We start from the raw sequence: 23,314 nt of genomic DNA, 5'->3' as shown, positions 1-23,314 counted from the left end.
GTGGTAACTGCCTTATTACAGCCGCAGGGTGTCGCTAAATTCCCAGACGCTGGATGGAAATGAAATCTGGATTTCCATGTGACCAATGGGACCGGTTTATGCAAATGAGTCGCGGTCAGAGGTTTTACTACTGGAAACGCAGGACTCAGCGGGCACATAGTGAGAAGCTCACACACTAGCAACCAGATTCCGCTCTGGATATTATTGGACACCCAATCGATCGGATGTGCAATATGACTTTTGAGGAAACCAGTGGAGATAATTCTTCAGAAAGGTCAGCCCGCGTTGTTGAACCTTTTGCACGTTTTGCATTTCTCTTGCTTTGCTTGTATTTATTATTGTTAACCTAACGTTATTCATGTGAGCTTCACGACTGGTTTATCGTTAAAGACTGTTGGGTGGAAGAACTGTTGCAAATGCCTTTAACGTTACTTAGCCTGGACTCGTTTCATTTGACTGTCTGTGTGGAGTGAGGTTCTGCTTATAACTGTCATTTAACGTCAACGTTACTGCAACGTCAGCTAACGTCAAGCCGGTCTGCTAAGCTTCAGCTAAGTTACTTGTTTTAGCTAGCTCCTTATTTCAGTTTCAAATCTGTATGTATGATAATCAGAAATGTCCATATTGGTATGTCTTAGGCACACGAAGTATTGTGTGTGTCAGAAATGCAACGTTGCATCATGAACGCTTAGCTTTCATCCATCCCGTGTGAATAACGTTAACGTTACTGGCTAACTTGGGCATCAGCAGTCTGTCATCGCTTTGATCGTGTTGTAGTGCGTTTTGCTGGCTGATATTTCATTAAATGTGTCACACTTTCTTTTCTCAGGATGGAATCGGTGGCTAAAGCGCTAGAGGAGGTCCTGAGCTCCGCGTTGCCTCAGGGTTGCATCACCGCTGGAGTCTATGAGGCAGCGAAGTCACTAAATGCGTAAGTTAATATGATAACCACTCTAGTGAATGGACTTGTGATAAACACGAGGTATATTTCCTTTTCCATTTCCTCACTGCTCTGTCTTTTTGTTTGCTTTTAGGGATCCAGACAATGTGGTGTTGTGTCTGCTGGCCACAGATGATGAGGAGGATGTGGCTCTGCAGATTCATTTCACCTTGATCCAGGCATTCTGCTGTGAGAACGACATCAACATCCTGCGGGTGAGCAACATGAGGCGCCTGGCAGAAATACTTGGAGGATTGAAGCCTGGAGGGGAGCCCATGGACCTGCACTGTGTTTTGGTTACTGTAAGTGTCATTACTCATGTACTGCAGAATATATTGCTCACTTCCTTTCAGACTGTAAAGAGAGGCAGTATTCGCTTCAGTACCAAGGCCAATGTCAATACTTGCAAGGAACTGTTACTAGCTGTGGTTTTGCAATCTGAATATTTTCAGTCTGTTGACACATTTCATGAATTGGCAGATGGTAACTTGTTCCGTCTTCTGCAGAATCCTCAGTCGTCACTGTGGAAGGACCCGGCTCTGAGCAAAGTGAACAGATTCTGCAGAGACAGTCGCTGCTTGGATCAGTGGGTGCCCGTTATCAACCTGCCCGACCGATGACACTGCTTGGGAATATTAATGTATTGTGTGCATTGGGGGAAAAGTAACTGCACAAGGCCTGTGTTAATGTCCGTGTTGGACTCGTTTTGGAAAGTGCCCCACAGAGACAGCAGGGGCAGAAAAAAATGAACACAAGGAAGCGAAACATTCCAACAAATTTACCAGGTCAGGGTGAACTTGTGTGCCAAGGAAGAGTGACTCAGCAGTCTGGGTTCCAGGATTTCCAACGTATGACTGCACCTCTCTCTGCTGAGAAAGAAGCCTTTACAGGAAGCGGGAATCATGTGAGAGGACAAGCACACGTGGTCATGAGCACAAGCTCAGGACTGAGGAAAGGCGGACAGAGAGCCTCAGTTGACAAGACTGGACTGGAACTGGAGTTGGAGTGGACCCGTCAGAGCTCTCAGCTTGAAGAATTTCTCATGAAAATTCGACCAAATCCAGATTTTCTTTACCAGCACATTTATTTAAGTATTTAAGACTTGTCACTTTGATAAATCAAAAGGGAAAGGTTTCACAGTTTATTATTATTATTATTATTATTATTATTATTATTATTATTATTATTATTTTAAGGGCAATGCAATGTTAGGCTTGTCCACTAACTGATGTTGTTATTAATTTAATGAATGATATTTATTGTGCATAGTTCATGGAATTCTGCCTTGTTAAGTTGAATGAAATAAACAAACGACCAACAGTTCACAGGGTGGTTCTGCCTTGATGATTTCCAGGTATTACTGTACAGGTTTAGTGCCTGTGTGGGAAGTCACATGGTGTCCTGAGTAACAGAACATGCCTCTTGTGGCCTCAGCCAGCACATATGAAGCGCAGCGTGCTGCCCTGTATTCAACACATTTTTAACCTTTTCTGTAGCTTGCATCTCTTGAACCAAAAGCAAGGAAATCTTGTGGTAGTCTGTTAAAATGATTACCTCCTCTTTACCTGAGCATGGAGTCAAAAATATTGTTATTTACTACTTAAAATAGTAACCTGTTCTGGGCAGGCATGAGAGCCTTTGAAATCAGCTTTACTCCTGCATGTGAACTCTAGTAAAATTTGACCGTTTGCACATTTTGAGGATCAAGTTACATTGAGGGGAGGAGAATTCCCATTGTAGCATGAATCAGAGTGGGATGGGGCTCGTCATGACAGCTCATTCTTCACAGCCTTCTGCATCTACACAATCAGCTAAATTTACTGCTGAGTGGATCAAAAATAGCAGTAGAGAGGCAAGAAGGGGAAAAAAACAAGTGGAAGACCCATTTCAGACTGCAAAAAGAGAAAACCAGAAATGATTGGTGCTTCTGCAGAGTGGGGAGGGACAAAGCCTTCTAAATAGAGGGTCACAAGACAATGGATGCATGAGTCAGGGCTATTCAGGTCTCCATTGCTAGAGCTGTACAGTACTTTAGCTTCATGGCAAAAAAATCGCCCTGTGAATAGAGACGTTCCTGACCACTGACAATAGTAGCACTTGTAATTAACATGCAGGGTACGCAGAGAGGCTGACCTGCTGCAGAGATACCGCTGTGCAGCTGGGGTCAACAATCCACTCTGGTGGTCCTATCAGATGGTGGATAGCAGATGGGGAGGAAAAACTGGGTCAAAATGCAGAACTGACTGACTGAAGATGAGTGTGCACACCGCACTCTCATCTTCAGTCAGTGACAGAGCGGCCGGAGGGTTTGTGGTCTTGTTAAATTGACTGAACTTAAAGGGTGCAGTTTGCAAATGTGACAAAATGTGCAGATCTACACTCCACTGAACTGATGATAGAGTCCCTCCAGTTCCACACTCCATTTCAGGATACTAGTTACGCTTTCGCTGCTGTCATCCTTTAGGGATGTTGGCAATCAGCAGAACTGAAGCACACACTGTGTTTCTAGATGAGACAAAAAATATGACAAAGTCAAACAATAATACCAGAAATACCAGAGCAGGATGAGTGTAAAATGACACCGGAAAGCCAGTTTGATCATTAAAAGACAGAGCCACTTTCTTTCCTCAACCCTTCCTGTCACAGAGAGGGGTCACTAAAAGTAGGTGAGATATTGGACATACTGGATTATTGTCTTATCTTGGAGCTTCTCCACTGCGCTGACAGGTAATACAATCACTGCCAACAACGCTGCTATAAAGCCTGTGTTATCCATCATCTGACTCTAGGGAGGGTCACATCAATGTGGGCCAACAAATATGGCCTGACCTGATTGTGGATGTAACATCACACCTGGGGTGAGTGAGAAATGAGAGAACGGGCTGCTCAGAAGAGCAGGGATTATTGCATAACATGGCCCAGGGGCACAGAAAAACCTTCACTGAGTGTTTATGTGCTCCTGACCTGATACTAGAGACACTTATCCACTTGTTTGAACATGGCGAAATTGGTTGAGAGTTTTGGCTGAATAGGTATTTCGTTCTTAGTTTGGGCAGGGAAGTGTTCTTACCCTTAAAAAAGGTGTGTCATGGACAACAGCAGAAAGCATGCTGTGCGTAATAGATTGATATAAACTACAACCAGAAGTTTAGTACAATATGTTGAAAAAACAAACCTATACATGAATGTAAAGCAAGCAGCAGGTTGAGAATCTAGTTTCCCCAGAGATTACACTTACAGGAAGTTAAGCCACAGGGTGAAGTTTAATGTAGCCGGGAACAAGACGAAACTGTACTAACCTCTAGCTGTGGGTGGTTGTCCGTCGTCATTTCTTTCAGATTATTGCTTTTGGTCAAAAGCAATAATTTGAACAGAGCTAAGTGCCTATTAGTTTCATTTTAAAGAAGCATTATTTGATTTTGTTGACAGCTTGGCAGAGTAACAAGCTGTAACACAACACTGACATATTTTTCATTATATCAGCAGCTTTTCAATTAGTCACTTAGGTGCTGCAACGTCGGCGTCCTTAACTGATGCATGCCACAGGCTGTGTAACCAATCCAGACATTTACCTTTGCTTTTGCTTCTTCATTTATTGCTTACAGATATTTACAAAGGGTTCTTGAACCCAGGCAGCACACCAATCACACAGCTTTCAAGTTTGAACAACTGCTACACTACCTCCAGACACGATGGCCACGGTCAAAAAGCTGCAAGCCTCATCTGGCGTGCAACACACCTGACTGCATTACCCTTCAGTGTCAATGTCAAAATAAACACAAAAGGCTATAGATAAGTGGCTCTTACACTCTACAGCCTCTACATGTTAATGTCAGACAGACACAACAATCCTGAACAATGCAAATGAAGAGCTATTGAACACCTATGCTCTTAGGGTTAGCGGTAACTAGTATTTATATACACAAACCTCTGCATCAGCATCAGTAAGGCATCCAAGGCTACCTTTAATAGGCAATGTTCAGTCACAGGTTCCAAAACATTATCCAGAGAGCTGTATGAAGTCCATCATCGACCAGTGTCTGCTGACGCAAAATGGGAGTTGAGCACCCTTCTGATCATGCAACTGGCACGTTCCCACACAACACTGCAGTGTGAGGCTGATGGTGGGTTAAAGCTCCACTTGATTCCTTGCTGAAGCAGTGCTACCTGTATTTTGCTGTGATTTAATCCTGCAAGGGACTCCCATAGTTGTCTTTCGGCACCAACAAAATTGGAGCCGTTGTCAGATTTGAGAATCCTGGCCTCTTTTGGTCCCAATGAATTAATGCATGCATCCATATCCAGTGAATATGCCACCTCTAGGTGAAGAGCTCTGCTCGCCAAAAAGGTAAAAAACCACTCCAAAGTCTTTACACAGGCTTCTCTGTCTAGTCCAGTTGCTCAACCAAGTCCAGTTGTCTTAGAGTTCTTGGGTAACTATGACCTGGATGACTGAAAATCCTCACAGACAGCAGTTAAATATGATTTTCCTTATTGCTGATTTAGGATTTATAATCCAGTACTTCCTTTTGTTTAGATAATGTGAGGTTTTTTTCACTGTGGCTTTCATTGAGTTGTTGGTGAATATGCCTAAAGATGAGAGTTGAGAAATGCTGATCTTTTCAAAGGATGAGGATGTTTGGTTTCTTCTGGCAGTACTGCCCTAATCAGTCATCCTCCAACTCTAAGGAGACCATCCTCCGGACATGGATCCAGTGTGTAGATAGGACTTTACTTTCTGACTACAGACTTTCCAGATGAAAGTGCTTCAAGTTCCTCCTTGAAAAGCTGCCACTGAGTGTAGGAGAAGGTTTGTAGGTCTTCCTCCAATATTCAGCTCTTACATGAAACTTCCTGAACAGAATGAGGCAGAACTGACAGGATCCAAAAGAGTATGTATCACGTTATCTCCCTTGCTGGATTTACCTTGACAGGCAGTGTTGACCGGACACAGTCACCCTTTACGGCCCCCGCAGGCTACAAGTTTCTTGAGAAACTAGTGAATAGTGAATCACTGCCTGGTGGTCCCGTGGACAATTTGAAGATTCCTTTCTCATGTAGACATTTTTTTCTTTACTTGTGAACACTCCTCCATGAGGGCTCACAAGACCAGCACATACAAGCAGTGGGACTATGCTTGTTCTCTTGGAACGTTACCTTTAGTCCCCACTTCATAGTCCGAACGCTTTATTATGGTGGCAAAGCTATTTTCTCTTATGTCTTTATATGCAAAAACTTATTCACAATCCTTAAACCAGTTTTCAAAAACGAAGAGTCCTGAATCTCAAATAGATAAATAACTTACCTAATAAGTTTAATATCAGCGTAGCAAATGTATCAACCAGCAGACATAGAGCAACATCTGACAAATCAATGTCCAACTTTAACTTTTAACTCCACTTCACTTGTCTTCACACATTTCTGAGATAACTGACTGGCTGTTAAATATTCCACCGTGTTCACGAGCTAGTTACTAAATTGTCTGGTATTTGGTGTTAAGGCAGGTAGTGTGAGTCGGAGGTGTTATCTGTCAAAACTGCTGTTGGCTGTGGGGTTGATGAGAGCGGTGATGGTGAATCAAAAGAGTCAAGTTATGTGCTGTTAAACCAACACAATGAGCAGAAAGATGCTAAAACGCCCCAAAGAGAAGAGGGGAATCGCATAGTTGTGATAATACTCTGTATGTTTGTCACTATGAGTGACCCCTTTCACATTACACAGTAATGTGACCTACTGTTAATATAGAAGCAATGATTAGTGCAGCTTTAAGTCATACAAATGGCTACTTCACATTCAAACTAATAAATGCATGCATCCAACACACTCTTAACGAAATACTTTTTGAATTCACAGAAGGTAAACACATCAGATATTAGTGACCAGCACCGCTTTTGCCCTAAGGTTTAGTTGTTGTTTTTTTAATCTTACAATAGTTGCAACAAAACAAAACAGACAGGTAAAGGCAGAATATGACATACAGTAAGCTGTTACCTACACTCACCAGGTGTGAGAAACCACAAACACTGTAATTTTTTTTCTAATAAAAACACAACTTAATATTCACTGGTAAGAAATTTAAAATTGAGGTTTGAATGAATCAGTACACTCCTATCAAGTACATTAAACAGTTAAAAGCAAACACATACTACGGTTCATGGAAATACTGTGCTACAATACTTATGGACATATCTTGATGCAATTCATTGTTGAACATGAGTCACTTTGAAATATGATGTCATACAGAGTTAATAGCCTATAGAAAGATAATACTCCCTTTACGTAATGGCCTTTCTTATTTACAGTATTAGACAACAGCACTTGTGTGACTAAAAGGTAGTTCAGAGGTTGAAGCCAGATCACTTCATTTTATTAAGGCTGGTAAAATTGCAAAATTGTTGCTTATGTTTTGCATGAGCACACAACACAAATGACAGCTACACACTGCCAGTCATACGTTATCATAAAATCAAAGTATATTTTAGAGCAGTTGTAAACGTGGAATGTTTTAAACTCAAGAGTTTAACAGTCACCTGGTGTTTACAGGTTTTAAAGTGCCTGAATAGTACGTTTTAAGCCTCGGCTCTGCAGACAGAAAACAGCAAACTGCTAACAAAATATATATGTATTTTGGGACACCTAAAGTCTAATAGTACCACTAAATGGGTAGATTTGGTAAGATGGCACAGATCCTGAATCCTTTCCTTGTTTCAGCAATGATGGCGTCATAATACATGTTTACATAAATTAAGGAATACCTCATGCCAAAGGGTCATGCACAATTATCTCAAAAGTTCACACAGATACGTTTATCTACAATTATTTCATTTTGATAATTTGATCAAAGTTTTTAAATACATTTATAAGGCAAATTAGAACAAAATGAGTTAAAAAAAGACATCATGACTGTTTCACCCCTCCGGTATTCAGGCTTCCCAATTTAGACATCACATTCATGACATTTAATAGCTTTGCATTGGATTCAAAATGAAGTAGGTATGGAAAGTCCTATAACAGGAATGCAACTAGCTTGATGGAAAGGAAACAGAAAATCCAGTGTCTATTTATCCTAACAGTCTGCGTCTACATTTAAGTGAACTATTCTGTATCCTAACAGTGGCAAAAGAAATTCTCAATAATATCTCAACAAAAATCCAATAAACATTTAACTGAGTTGTTGTTCTCTGGAAAGGCTGAATTATACAGACAGGACATATGTCTGGACAATGGGAACCAATTTGATTGCTGTCGATGCTAAGACAGAGTTGGGAACAATTTAATGGCCAGTTTTTCAAGGCTATTATTTCTGACAGTGACTAGATTACTAAATATTAAGCAGAAGATGTTCATCCGTGGCAATGGACCTTCACTCTTTCCATTTGTCTTCATGTGATGGACGGCACAGTTTACTCGTCCCCTGACAGGATATCATTACCTCAAGTGCTCATTACCAGTAGCACACAAACCTCAACAACTGTTTCCTGAAGCAAGCCTGATGAAAGTAAGAGGTGAAAGCCTAAATCTGATTGGACTGATGATTGAGGGGGCTTGTTTATGCACGCTATGATAATTAGAGAGTCAGGAACTCTCCCATAAATGGCACAGCTCCTTGCAAGCCAAGGTCTGTGGCCTTCTGCATATTGTCGGACAGATCTTGTGCAGAGAAACAAAAGTCACCACAAAACCATCGTGCAAACTTGTAATCATCTTTGTTTGAGCTAACGTTTTGATCCGAGGCCACAGCTTTAGACTTCTGCCTGTTCTTTGGTGTAACTGGTATCTGGCTGCAAGGCAGAGAGGCATACATTCCTAAACTGCAGCGGGCATGTGAATGTTAGGGTGGTACACTGGTCTTCAGATACATTGTGAACAGTATTACTATCAGCTTTTTTTTTTTTACATAAGAATAAAAAGGAGTGCAGGTGATCCCCTACAAAACAGTGCAAGGCTTTTTGTCCTTGAAAGGGTTTTCTGAAGCGGGGATCCCCATAAGCAGCGGGTCATTCTTCCCATGTTCTCCACAGTAGCGCATCAGGTCTGATGAAGCCTTGGACACCTGCAAAGAAATCAGTCCACACATTGATCTACCTTGGCATAAATAGTAGAAGTAAGGTGTTCAGAGTGTTGTAAACGAATATAAAGGCACCTTTATTCTCTCGATGCTGGCCTCTATCCTCAGCTGCTGCACCGTCCGCCTGGCATGAGCTATGCTACTGGAGCTCTGCATTTTTGATGACATTGCAGTCTGTGGCAGCTGTGCTCAAACCTGGATTAAGGAAAGAAACACTTACTGTACTTACATTAATTAGAGATGCAGTTTTTTTATATGCACAAACCAAAAAGGCCACAGTGTGATACGTCTAGTCAAATTATTCCTGGCATCAGGATGTTCTGTGGAATGAAAGAAGCACCAAGGTCATGCTGCTGCTAAACATACTGCTGAGGTTATTACTGCCTTTATACAAAGTCAACATCATCAATTCTATCCTATCCCATCTTTTATAGATGGATGATCATGAGATTGTTAATTTCTTCTTGCCAGTAAGGAAGTCTATCCAACAGAACAATGATGAGTTTGAAATTTGTTGTTAGTGATAAAGCTTAATGTACTGCCATAAGCAGTGCTGGCCTTGAGCATCTGGGGGTTTCAGAGTTAAATTGGTTTGCATAAATAATGGTATGTATTTGAACTTAAATGCATGCTGAAATTCAGACACAGTTGAGGCTGCTGAGAGGTCAGTGATAAAAAAAAATATATCAGCAGCACTCAGATTAATGAATGAGCAGCTTTGCACAATATTGCCAAAATTACAAGAAGTGAAGTTACTAATATCTTACTGCACGAATGTCTGTGCAAGCTGTAAAGCTTCCCAGAAGTGACAGTTAACTTAATCTGGAATTGACTCAATGTGCGTAGAAGTTGTTGCCCAACCTAACGAACTCCTGTTTCACAATTCCCACTTCAAGGACACAATGATTTGCTTTTACCCGCTCCTTACATCACTCCTTGAACTACTTGGAGGACAGGCTGCACGCTTGCAGCTTGTTTTCTGCACAAAGATAACTTCTTGGCAGATCAGGAAAGAGGAACAGCTTCTAATGCAAGAAGAACATGGTAAATGTGCTGTTTAGCAAGAAATAAGAATTTCTCTGTGTACCCAACAATTGTTCAGCACTGAAAATTGCAAGAGTTACAAGGATCAGTGCATCAGTCTCTTCAACAAATACAGAAAACACACCAGAAAAATAATCTTTGACATGTGGAGTGGTTAATGTTTGCTCTGTGCTTTGGTGCAGGATATTACAGAGGAGGGGGACACACTGAAATGGAAGGGAGATGAAACATGGTCTGAACCGACTACAGAAGGGAGACAAGACCATGCATCCCTTTAATCCCCCCACCCACTCCCTTCCGCTTCCTCCACAGGAAGCAGCATCGCCAGTTCCCCTAAAGTATAAAGGATAAAAAATGGGGGTGGAGGGTTTAAAAATAGAAGCTATACATACACAGAGGCCAGTAACCACGGAAACAGAAAACATAGCTGCTGAGGGGCCTGGTGAAGTTTTCCTACAGAAAACTTGACATTAAAATTACATTCTATAGCCACTTTCATAACCTATATGCAGTCATTGTTCCGGGGAACTTTACACTTAACACTCGTGGCTCTCTTGTCAATACAGCTGTAGTTTTTAAGCCCACAGCTGCACCGGGCAGGCATGAGTGGACTCAGGAAAAGGGAGAGCTGCGTCACAGTGGGGCTGGTCCTCACCCCTCAACGTCTGCTGGGACGCTGTGTGACGCCAGTGGCTACAATAGAGCTCTATAAGTTTGGAAGGAGGCACTAGAGACGTAATTAGCTGTAAAATTTACAAGGCTCAGCGTTTTCTGTTTTACTGCTCCATTGTTGTGTCTGGTTTTACTATTGCCTTGAAAGTGGCACTGATGTAGCCTAGCAGCATGACAGCACTTGATCATCCATTAGTTGACACACAGCCCGCTTTCTTACTAAAGATAGCAAGTTATTGAAATGAGCGAGAACCCTATTGAAACTGAAATAATTCTTTTTTCTTTCTTTCTGCAAATGAAGCGCATTTTAAGTTGCCTAAATGTGCTCAAAATCTCACTAAACTCAAAACAAAATTCAAATGCGGTGAAAATTTATGTGTCATATGATTTTTGATTAGGGACGTGGCAAAACGGCTCGCTAGCACCCCCCTAAGGACTTTGCTATAGAGCAGCCCCCAGGCCATGTTTTACCAAAATGTACAAATTTTTTGTGGCATATGTGTCATGTCCAGACCTACAAAAAAGCCTTTGGGTAAATCCCTAAATCCAACAGGAAGTCAGCCATTTTGAATTCAATTGTCATTTTTGGTGATTTACAGACTCCTCCTAGAAAATATATCTGATTGACTTCAAATTTCCGCTGTGCAATCTAAAGACTGCTGATGAAAAGTTGTACAAACTGTGAATTTGTGTCCAAAATCGAAGATTCGCCATGAAACAGGAAGTTGTTGTAACTTGCTCATCTCTGTACCAAACTTCTGATGTCTGATAAGAGTCCCTCTCTGAGGCATCCCCATGCCAATATTCACACAAAGTCATAGTGCCACCTACTGGCAACAGGAAATCACAACCTTTATGCTTTGATGTACTTCTCCTAGCATGTTGGCCACATCCACATCAAACTGTCTCAGAGAAGACTGAATGCAACGCGGCACACCTTGATGCGCATCAGGGTGCGTCATTTCTTTCTCTCTGCTCTTCAGCTCTTTTTCTCCATCTCATTACATTGTTTGCTTATACACTATTGCTGCATTGCATTTAGCCATAGAAAAATGTAACCAAAATGCAATATGTGCTAAGTCTATTGCATTCATCTATACCTATCCTGCTGTAACTGGTTGATAAAGGCTGCAGTGAAACAAACTACCACTGTAAGACTGTACAATTACAGCCTATTAATATTGACTGTAGTCATAAATATAAACATGTACATATGTTCGTGTTGCAACTGCAGTAGTCAGAGAATTGGGGACTGTGGAGACTCTACCCCACAGGCCAGAGCTGCCAGATGTAGCACGTCTGCAGTAGTCAGTCTAGCAGAGGTGAACGAGTTTAGAACACACACCTGCATCAGGATTGGTTCATCCCCCTGGTGTGGGCACACACAGACTCTGCTATGCAGCTCTTCTCAAGGAGCTGTCTGATCCAGTGAGGTCCTAAGCCTCAAATGTGTTAATGTGCAAATAAATCTCTGTTTCTGAGCAGTGTGGTGGCCAGCTTTACAGTAACCTTGCAGCTTCTGAAGGATTATAACATTCTTACAGACTATGTCTGCTTTTAATGGGCCTCATCAGTGTCAACAGTTCAATGTTTTATGAAATAAGCTTGTGCTCTTTCTTTGTTCTTTATTTGGATCCCCATTAGCATCCACCAAGTAGTCACTAGTCGTCCTGGGGTCCACACAAAAACAGCAACAATAAATACAAAATCACACAGTATTAATAAGAAAAGAAAAGGCAAAACAAGCCAAATATAAAGATAAGATAATACATGAAATTACTCACATATGAAAAAATACTATAGCAGCCAACAATGACATAAACTACACACAGGAACAAAAAGGTTCCAAACCAGCAATGCCAAAGTAACAGCTATTTGTGACGTTTTGAAAGAAAATCTACTTTTGGTCTGTCTGAAGTTGGTGGGTTGCATAGTTCAGAAGAAGCTCTATAAAGAACAGTTGTCATTAAAAATTGATGACCAGTGCTCTCTTGATGTGTTATATCTATGCCAAAAACCAGCCTAGTGTGGTATATGATATTTAGCATGAATAACAGAAAGAACTATTTCAATTTAGCCTCCACAGTTAGCCATAATAATCGTTTATGCAACTCACACACCTTAGCACGGAAAGAACAATGAAGAACTAATCTGGCAGCTCTGTTCTGTGCTATTTGCTTCTCAGCAGCACTTGACTGGACAGTACTGCAGGTGACCAAACAACATCAGTCATAACAGAAGATGGAACATATGCAGAACATTTCCTTGAAATTGCAGTTCCCCTTCCCATCATGGAAACAATGTAATAAATCAATCAGATCAGAACAGGACAGTAAATTATCTCATCTAACACACGGTAATTTGGTTTCAATGACCTGCTGAACTGACATAACAACTACAGACAAATTGACTGCAACTGGCGTTAGTAAAAACAATTCTACCACAAATACATTAATTTTGGATAATACAATTTTCAGGACTAATTTGTTTATTCTCATCCGCTATGCAACTCAACATGTAGATTCTCTCTCTCAGCTCCACTGATGGTAGTGAAGCTCAAAACAACGTTGAGTCATCAGCATACATAACTTGCTGAGAAATTTGAAGCTACAGCCAGAAGTCGGTTAGCTTAGCATAGCATAAAGACTGGAAGTAGGGGGAAACAGCAATCCTGGCTCTGTCCAAAGGTTAAAAAAAACAGCAATTGTGGAGCTTACGAATGAACACATTATATCTCATTTGTTTACTCCCTGTGGTTTTACTGGTGGTTATGAGCCAGTCTAGCTGTTTTGCAGTCTGCGATGCTAAGCTTAACGTCTCCTGGACAATGTGAACATACATGAGAGCGGGGTCAATCTTCTTATCTAACTCACGGCAAAAAAGCAAATAAGCGTATTTCCCAAGATTTTGATTTATTACTTTTATGTTTAATAAGTGAAATCTTTCTGCAGCTCTTTCAACACTTTAGCTTAAAACAAAACACCACTTATATGCAAAATCTGAAGCTGCATAAAGAAAACATAAAGCTATATTAGAAGCTATTGCCTAATTGCCATATAATTTTATTTTTTGGACTAAAGACTTGAGTCAAATAAATGAATGAGTGGAAAGAGTCCTCATTCCAGTAAAACAAACACAAACAAGGGAGCAGGGAAATGTGTCACTACAGGGTGTGTAATTCTTTGTATGTGGACTGAGCCTTTAAAATCTTTCTTGCCAAAAGAATGTCTGCAATGCCTGCAGCTGTGGTGCGCCTGTCTGCATCCAGCTTGTGTACTTATGTGTGGAAAATGTAAACATGTGGCACTGAAAGCATTGATAGAAATACATTTGAAGTGCACTAGAGTGATTTCTTTGATGTGGCTGTGGGGCTTTACACAGGTGCAGAGTTTATGACAGCAAGTTTTGCTCTGTGGTGTGTAACTCTACAAGTGCTTGGATCTGCTGCCCGAATAAATACTAATACTAATATCCTACGCCAGATTCTTGAAAATCAACAGCTTGAGATGTGTACTGAACAGTGGGACAATACTCACCCACGTGGCACACTACGTGATATTGCCAAGAGTTCTAATATCATTAAATGTGTCACAATACACTATGGCAAATGTATGCAAATATTGCTCTTGATGCAAACTTTAATAACACATCACTAACAGGGTTGCATCTGACAAATAATTTCATTATGGACTGATTTGACAACTATTTAACTAACTATAAAATTACAGAAAAGAGTGATAAAAGCTCATTACAATTTCCCAGTCGTCTTCAAAGTGCTTGTGCATGTGGCATTCTTAAAATTATTGTCAATAACGAATAAATGAATCAACGTAATTTCAACAATATATATTACATTTGTTAAAATATAACAAAAGGTGAGTGGAGCTGAAATTATTAGTTATGTGTCAATCGACAGAAAAGTTAACAACAAACTGAGTAATCTATGAAACACAAATGCCAAACGTTCCCTGCTTCCAGGTTCTCAAATGTGAGGATCTACAGCTTTTTCTCAGTTTTATTCCATGTCAAATGTAATATTTTTCAGCTTTGGACTGGTGGACCTTCGGCTCTGGGAACAATTATTTTTACATTTTAAAGATTAAATGATTAATCCATTAATCAAAATATGACTCATTCAAAATGAAATCATTCTTCATTCTGTGCAAAACAAAAGCATTCTGAACTTGCCAAAGCTCAATGTTCAGACTGACCAGGAACCAAAACAGGACAAAACTATCTCGTGTAATGATTCAGACAGACTTGAAAAAAGGTGAACCTATCTCACCACATATCTCCTTGCCAATGAAAAGATACACCTCAATAACTCCTTATTACATTTACAATGTAATAAAAGACAATACAAACAAACCAAGGTACAGTTTGTTCATAGATTACAGAGGTATTAGTCAGTGTCTGATAAACAGAAGGCAGGCTGAGAGCTGCAGCCTAAATGATTAGTTATCAGCTCTTCAATTCCAAAAATGACGGGCCATGGGACACTGAGCAGCTCCATTATCTGTCCGTTACACGGCTAAACTGCCTGGCAACAACACCGGCAGGCTCCACTGCCCTGCTCCTGGACTAGGATCTGCGTCTGCCTCTACAATAAGCTCTGAGGCTTAGGCACATTTGAGAGGCACGGTGACAATGCAGACAGGCTATCAGTATTGTGCCACACTCACGACTGCTATTTGCCATTGTGTAGAAGAGAGACACTGGGACAGAGGTCCAGAGCTTTTTACAAGTTTAACTGTGCCCTCATGAGCACTAATCTCAGACAGCCTGATGCTATCTGGGAGCCAGACTGTCCAGTCAGGCGTGCAGAGGAAAGAGACAGAGGCCTCCCAGAGAGAAACAAACACAGAGTACTTCTGAATTTGGTGGAGACACACGGTATGACTAATGCTACAACATTCCAATCTGTGCATGAGTATCATTGATTACAAGCTTTGATGGTGACAGATTTTTAACAGCGCTGTCCAAAAAGCTTTGAAGACCTAATGTGTGAAGTCTGCCAACATGAAAAGAAACACATAAGGGGTTGGTGTTTGTACTGCAGACTAAACCAGGAAATGAGGGTTCCAAGTCGCTGAGTCAGAGGCTGTGAGTTTCTCTCTGGGCGCCACACTCACACACGTTGCACCTGCCACACAAAGCTCTGCAGCGGCATGCAGCACCTTTACCTAGGGTGAGGTCAGCTGTAGGACAACAGATTCTCACTCCAGTTTCTGTCATCCTGTCCTTTCTTCCCACCTGGGCCCCATGTGCAGAGAAACAGGTTCCTTTGAGTGTGTCTTTAATGTGTGTGCGTGTGTGTGTGTCCTGCAGACTGTCACAGGCCATTTCAAAAGTTCAAAGCCTTGAGGAATGTGCTACTGATTCCCTGAGAAATAAGTTCATCTTCAAATACACCGTGCAGAGAGGTATAGTGAATAGCATCCCTGGATTAGGGCTGTGTTTGAAGTTTTGGAAACTTTTCTTTCATGCGATTCAAAGTAAATGGAAGACAAGCAGGTAAAAAGCCCACATTATCATCCCACTCCTCTCCCGTGCCCTGCTTTGATTGATAGATTTAGCTTTGGGAGATATTGCTTTCATTTGACACACAGAGGGGAGAAATGAAAAGCTGACACAAAGAAAATGGCTGAAGCTAAATCTGGAAGGCCAGATGCTTCTATTGATAAATGTCATGAATATGAATATGGGGAGATCATGCAAACCTGTTGCATGGGGAACACTCACTTTGAACAAGTATAATAAATAGGCCTGTGGAAGCAGCTCTCTTTCCAGACTTGTTTCTTTTTGTGATCATTTTATTTTAGTTTTAAAAAAATGGACACTATAACCTTTTTTAGCCATGCTAACAGCTTTGCTCTATGACAATATGGTATTGTTGTTGCATTGTCTGTTGGTCAGTTGGTCCACCACTTAGGTCCAGATTGAAATTTCGAATTTGGTTGGATTGCCATTAAATTTAGTACAGACAGTCAGGTTTCCTAGAGGATGGATCCTAGTCTTTGATGGTCCCTTGACTTTTCCTCTAGCGCCACCAGCAGAAGTAGATGTTGAAATTACTCAACATCTATGGATTGGTACAATCAGTCATGGTTCTCTAAGGTATACATATCGCCAGCCCAGGTGGTGGCGGTATGCAGTTGGTTTGCCAACCATCATTAAACGCAAAAGAAGAAGGTCAGCAGCAGACTTTAAAAAAGGAGATTTATGGCGGGATGTTTACAGTAAAACTCCTGGAGCTAGTCCGCAATTACCGAGATCATTATGTCTCATTAAAATCACAACCTGCTTGAGGGTCGCTATGTTTGGTTTGCTTACGATGTGCAAATTTGGAAGATGTCAAGGAAGATAATCCAGTGTTGGCGAGGGATGATCCGGTCCTGGTCTGCCCCCTAGTGGATTCAGGTTTAATCCTCCAGGTACGCAGGAAAGTGTGTGAACAATGCCGTTTGCGTCGCCAACGCCTGTCTGCGCATTGTTAAAAAACAAGTATATCCAGGGCTTATGTTCCTCCTCTTCCGGTGGACCACCATGGGACCTCACTTCGGAAAAAATATGTACGGTAGTCAATGGTGAGAGACAATAAATTTTTTGCTTCTGTTTGAATTGTGCTCTAAATTACACATATGATGATGGTCAATTTAAAATATACATTTCAAAGTCAAGAAAGTCGTAGTTTGATGTAAAACTGTTGGGGTATAAGACGTAAATACATAATTACAAAGACCAGAAACCCAAAAGTCGCGTATGTGACTTTTTCTCTCAATGACTGAAGCTAACGTCAAAAAACTTGACAACATGACAAGATGATGTGATAAAAGGACCAGGAGTCGTTGGATTAAACACATCAGGTGAGATATAATTCTGCGTGGAACATAGCTAAGTTATCTAGCTAGCAGCAAGTTCAAGTTCAATCTTTATTGTCCCACTAGGGGAAATTTGATATGCAATAGGGTTAAAACAAACATACATAAGGCATAAACAAAGATAAGAACAGCCGTTATATACAACCTGTTGAAATGGTAGCCTCAACAATGGATCGTTCTGAGCAGCAGCTCAAGCTCAGTGCAAATTTAGGGCATTAATTGCCGTGTTGGTGACATATATTGTGCGAGACGAGAGGTGTAGTTCATCAAACTGTTTTCACACAAAAGGACTTGTAACTTTACTGTTTTACGACAAACTGCAACTTTCTCAACGGACAAAATTATCTTTTAAATTGACAAACATCATATGTGTAATTCAGGGCATAGTTCAAACAGGATCAAAAAATAAGTTGTCTCTCGCCATTGACTACCATACATATTTTTCCCAAAATAAGGTCCCATGGGCCAGAAGCGGAAGCGAGTGCCTTAGTGCCTCTATTGGATGCACTGCCGTTAACTTTTTTACACAGATTCACGCCTGCCTTTGGATGAAGTGTAATATCTTTGGTGAGCTCAAGACTTTTCTTCAAGACTTTTCCTTATCAGATAAAAACTTTTATTTGTCTAATCCCTTGATTCATGCACAAAATAATGTAATTCCCATTTGACCATGCTAACTGCTAGTTGAAATATATTGCATTTTAAGTTAGTGATAAGCCTTGCAACCATTAGTTATGTAGGAAGAAAAACAAAAACAAAAACAAGAATTAGGTTGGGCAAAATGCTTTGGAACATAAGCAGTTAAAATATTGGAGTATCTACGTGCCATTTACAGTCAATTTCAACTTCTTGGTATACAAACTGCCATACAATAAGACTTAAAATAAACTTTGGCTAATTTCAAATGGATGTTGGCATACATAGTATTCTGCATTCTATATAGGTAAACAATTTTGCATTTTCTAGACCTTGAAAATATGGCAAGTAGCATGCAGAACTTTGGAACCGGGGGGGCTGTGGTGTCTTTTTCCAAACTGTATTATCTTCATACTGGAAACACCTCTGCTGTCATCACTACAAATCCTCTGAAGACAACAAACTGTCTACTGTCTGCTACAGAAGAACGGCGCACACTGCTCCAAGAAAATCCCCCTAAGGCACAGCTGAGTGTAACAGTTAATGAGCTCTTAGTCAGCCCTGTCTGCTCCCTGATCCAACACTGTAGGAGCCTTCATGTCACCTGTATCGCCTTATCTTGCTGTACACAGTCACTCAAAGACAATAGAGCCACACACAGAGTGGCTCCACGAACTTGAGAACTGCTTTTGTGGTTTGGTGTCATATAAAAGTCAGAAATTTGGTGGATACTACACTGTATCCTTCGCAAGTGAGTTTGTGTTGCAGTGTGTGCATCTGTGACTGTGAATGCCCTGTGTGCAAGGTGGGCTAGGCTGCTATTTCCTGCTGAGTGGGAGACATGAAAGATTTTTATGCTGTTGATATCTCTGCACAAATACACCAAGCTGCCTCCACCCTATCATGGGAGAAAAACTCCCACCACCACCAACAAGAAACACTCTCAGCAGTTGACTGCATTCGTTGAAATCCCCCAAGGAGGGAAAAGTGAGCAGGAAGGAAAAAAAGAGCCCACTCTCTCCCACCAATACTTCCTGGAGCCCGGGGCAGTCCTGGATCTGCATGGGTCTCCCCGACAACTGAGCTTTGTCTAGACAGAAACCAATGCTCCGCTCACCGGATAGGAATTCAGTAAACCCACAACCCCTCATTCTCACACCACCTTTAGCCTACCGCACTCACAAGGCACCGAACAACCAACTCACAGCTCTCATTGTAGAAATTGGTGTATTTTTCTAAACACGGTGCACTCTGTCCATGAAAATCATCCTTTTTTACTTCAAACTACATGGAAATTAAAAAAAAGGCTGCAGAAAATTTGTCTCATTCCACCTTCCAACTGCAAAACACGCTGATCATGTTCCGCTTGCTTCACATCAAGCTTCAAAACCAGTTATATAGGATGCAAACAGTGCTGTGTTAAGGGCACAGAGAACTGAATCATATGTCAATCCAAGAGGGCAACACATGTTTTTGATATGGTCCGCTGCTTAAAGATAAACATCAGCAACTCCTCCTACCCAGCCTCCTAGTTACACATAAAGTTGAAGTTTTCATGCCGTTCTTCCAAGGTTACTAACACCAAGTCTCCTCACCTTTTACCCACTTCCCCACACTCACATGCACTAAGAGACCCCCTCCCATTGTATTGGGGTGGAGGCAGAAACAAATTTGGCCAAAACAATCTATTTCATTCATATAGTATTTGTTACTTTATAAACTGAAAAAACATCAAAGGAAACTTGACACAGGGCTTCGTCATGTTTGGCATGAAACAGAATTCATTCATCTATAATTCAGGATACTCTGACATGCAATGAAAGACGCATATAACGTCAAGTCGACGCATATAACGTCAAGTCGTCAAGTCGACTAATCTAACGATTATTTTTTCGATTAGTTGACTAATTTTGTGTTTTCTAAAGAAAAAACATATTGCCTATTTTACTCGATTAACATACCAATTTATCTAAAATAAATATCAAAAACATGTCTAATCAATAAATCAGTATTTTATTCAATCATACCTGATGAAACACATTAGAATATCTTAAAATGAATCAAATTTACATGTCACTGATGTGTTGTGATAATAACCATAACAGACATTAATTAGGCTACTTTACTTTAATGTTTATGAAATTTATTTCAATATTGAGTAATGCAGTATGATCAAATGTATTTCTGCATGTTTTTCACGCAAAGAGAACAACTGAAACGATTCACCGACTGTCCAGACAGTCGCAGATTGTCTGTGATGTTAGTTTCCGCTGTTTTCTTGCTCATACGTGGCCGTTAAATAAACAGAAAATATGAAACGGCTGAACATTAGATGACACGCGGTGTAATGTTGAGTTACTGTGACAGCAGCAGGGCAGAAATGACTTTTAACATGAAGGCGATGAAGAAATATGTTTTAATGGACTATGTGGTGTTATGGTGTACTCGTCCTGATAATGTGCCGTGCTTTTGTGGAGACAGAAGCTGTTTCTCAATCTGCGTTCTTGTCTGTACTTGTGTTCTTGTGGACTTGTGAAACATCATCAGTCGCAGCCAAAGTACTGTTCCAATTCAAAAGTCTGTATCTAGCCAAGTTCAGTCAAATACCCGAATGTGTTCTCGCTCCGTCCATTTTACCGAGCCTGCATTGGTGGTGACTTGTGTGGACGGATAGCCAGATATCCCAGAATGCATTTCACTGCCAAAAAGCGGAGGAGAAAACTCACAACTGTAAGTTATAATACTGCTGTTATTGTGTCATGGAATTCAGTTTTCTGAGTTTTTTATGCGGGAATATTGTTTTTTAAACTCCAAATATGTGGTCGGTTTCTAAAGACAGAGCTAATTTTGTTGAATTGTTGAATTGAAAATTTGTTTGACGTTTTCGGAGATGTGAGGTCCCGCCCGCTAACAGGTCCGGCCGTCATCAAGTCCACTGCTGTTCCAGTTGCTGAATGATGGACTGCGTGGTCCCGTTCCTGGGAGTTTGAGCTTTAAAGTACAGAAGCCAAACTTGGCGAACCGGGATGCTTTCACTTCACGCGTTCATGCTGCTTCACGTATTCGTGAACAGCAGTTCTACTGCAGTAAAGCTATTTCCAATTCACAGAGCTCACGGAGCAGCCCGTTGTTGAGTGTCTGTCTAAAATAATCCCAAACTTTAGACGGGCGAAGGTGAGGTCTTGTAGCTGCAGCTTGAATGAGGGAATCCTTGCTAACACCGGACACAGCAACGCTTCAACACACGTAATGCGAGTCGACGTATTTACGTGATCGATTACGTTTACTTTGTATACGAATCGCCCCAGCCCTAATCAAAATGCACCAAATTTCAATCAAATACTGATGATCGATTGTCAGTGTAAGCAAGTGACAGCTACCCTCTCACATATCGGCTGTGCCAACTAATTTCTTCAACTAATTCATTTTTTTACAGAGGTTTTTGAAACACAGATTGGATGCTACCCACTTACAGCAAAGTTCAACGTAACCTTGCAGGATCTTTGCCTAAATCCAAGCAGTTATTGCCTATTCTATCCTTATTCCTCAAAGATTATGGAAAACTATGAATTGTCGAACATTTGGTTTGTGGATAAAATAATTAATGAATTTCTTGACATTTCTGATATAACACAAGGGGCAAAGCATGCCAGTTTCCTTCAACTAGCAACCAGTGATTTACATAAGACGGATACATGCGAGACTCTAACATAGCAATTTTAAAAAACAACTCAAACTAAATGGAACTAGACACCTGTAAAAGGTTGCATGACAAAACTGAGAGACTGACTAAATAGAAAATGACAGTGGTCTTGTGGTTTGCGTAGTTAAAGAGGCTGATCTTATCAGCGCATGCCCAGCACTGAGGGAAGGTGATGGTCGGGTGATAGGGAGGCTTCTTCACTGGTGCCACCTGACTGCTTATCATGACGAACAAAAGACAGAAAGAGAGAATAAGGGGAGGGCTGGGAAAAAAACACAGCCTTCTGACCTCAGTAACAAGAATGACACCCCACCCACACACCCTTTCTCCTTCCTGTGAACTCTGGAGCACCACAGAGCTGAGTGAGCAATAAACTGCACATAATGAGCCTAGAGGAGAGGGCATGTGGACATAAGAGCCGCTAGGGTGGACACCATGTCCAAAGTGTCCTGTTGGGGAGGCTCCACTAGTGGCTGCAACTCCCTCATGACATCTCCCTGTCTGGAAGACACCTGATTGCAATCCTGCAGTCTTGACACATTAGCAATCCGCCCTTTGGCCGCACACGTTACTACCAGAGACTTTGCATGCACTGCAATGAAGACAGGTTAACTGAGAAAGAATCCCAAACATCCACCCCCGCCCAGCTCTGCACGAGGGTTCCTGCAGACAAAGTGCACATTTTTACAGAGAGCATGGGAAATGTGTTCTCCTGCTGAATGAATGATTTGTTTCAGGACGATGTTTGGAAAGTGGATGAATTTCACAATTTCTTGTATATTTTAGGGGCATCGCTGTGGATTTGATTGTCTTGGATTTTGACGAAAATGCAAGTTTAACTGGTCTGAATAACAGTTGTAACTTCTCATCATTTCCAATGAGAATGAGTTACAAAAAAAGACTGAAAATAAAGAGAAAATAAAAAGTCAATGGAGAGTCTACATCTCTAAACAAGATAAGTATCCCTGTAAAGCTACAATATGGAAAATCACAGAGATGGAAAATACATGCATTTGACCCAAACCTGTACCTTTACTTAAAGCTGGAGTGCAGGACTTTTACATAAAAGTAAACTTATGTTACATTCAAGCCCTTGCCAGACGAGTTCATACAGCGCTGATTAAGACTATTACCGCCAAATAAATCTCTCTGTATTTGCAGTATACCGGAGTTACTTAATCTGGTATCTGTATCTCGTGCCCTGGCGAAGTAAGTGTGACGTGATGTGTTTTATGGCAACCAGCAATGATTGCTTTGCCAGAACTGATCGGGGGAGCAACCATAGTGATAGAGTAGGCTATCACATCAAGCAGTTTCAGACTGACATTATCATACATTTGCCATCATGTTTCTGGCCACCTGACAAATGT

General features: G+C 41.0%; 2 protein-coding genes across 9 annotated transcripts in view; one reads left to right on the top strand and one right to left on the bottom strand.

The window, feature by feature from the left end:
- Positions 1 to 30: 30 nt before the first annotated feature.
- Positions 31 to 2,265, top strand: gadd45ab (growth arrest and DNA-damage-inducible, alpha, b). 3 transcript variants are annotated; one of them, XM_046049791.1, is made up of 4 exons: positions 31 to 274; positions 830 to 931; positions 1,035 to 1,242; positions 1,447 to 2,265. In XM_046049791.1, exons 1-4 carry the CDS (start codon positions 225 to 227, stop codon positions 1,558 to 1,560), a joined length of 474 nt encoding a protein of 157 aa, XP_045905747.1. In that variant the 5' UTR covers positions 31 to 224; the 3' UTR covers positions 1,561 to 2,265. The 3 variants fall into 3 exon arrangements, with proteins under 3 accessions (XP_045905747.1, XP_045905749.1, XP_045905748.1); XM_046049793.1 differs by lacking the exon at positions 31 to 274 and adding an exon at positions 504 to 550; XM_046049792.1 differs by lacking the exon at positions 31 to 274 and adding an exon at positions 535 to 627.
- Positions 2,266 to 6,810: 4,545 nt separating this feature from the next.
- Positions 6,811 to 23,314, bottom strand: part of gng12b (guanine nucleotide binding protein (G protein), gamma 12b) — a 37,590-nt gene continuing 21,086 nt past the window's right edge. For all 6 annotated transcript variants that reach the window (XM_046050528.1, XM_046050525.1, XM_046050523.1 and 3 more), the window contains 2 exons: positions 9,084 to 9,203; positions 6,811 to 8,993 (listed from right to left, as the gene is read on the bottom strand). In XM_046050528.1, the coding sequence (XP_045906484.1) occupies positions 8,868 to 8,993; positions 9,084 to 9,176 (219 nt within the window). In that variant the 5' untranslated portion in view covers positions 9,177 to 9,203 and the 3' untranslated portion in view covers positions 6,811 to 8,867. The remainder of the gene's footprint in view (positions 8,994 to 9,083; positions 9,204 to 23,314) is intronic.

This window comes from Micropterus dolomieu, linkage group LG05 (genome assembly GCF_021292245.1).
Source record: "Micropterus dolomieu isolate WLL.071019.BEF.003 ecotype Adirondacks linkage group LG05, ASM2129224v1, whole genome shotgun sequence".
NCBI lineage: Eukaryota > Metazoa > Chordata > Actinopteri > Centrarchiformes > Centrarchidae > Micropterus > Micropterus dolomieu.
The sequence above is the reverse complement of the archived record's forward strand: the minus strand, read 5'-3'. Positions and strand labels throughout refer to the sequence as shown.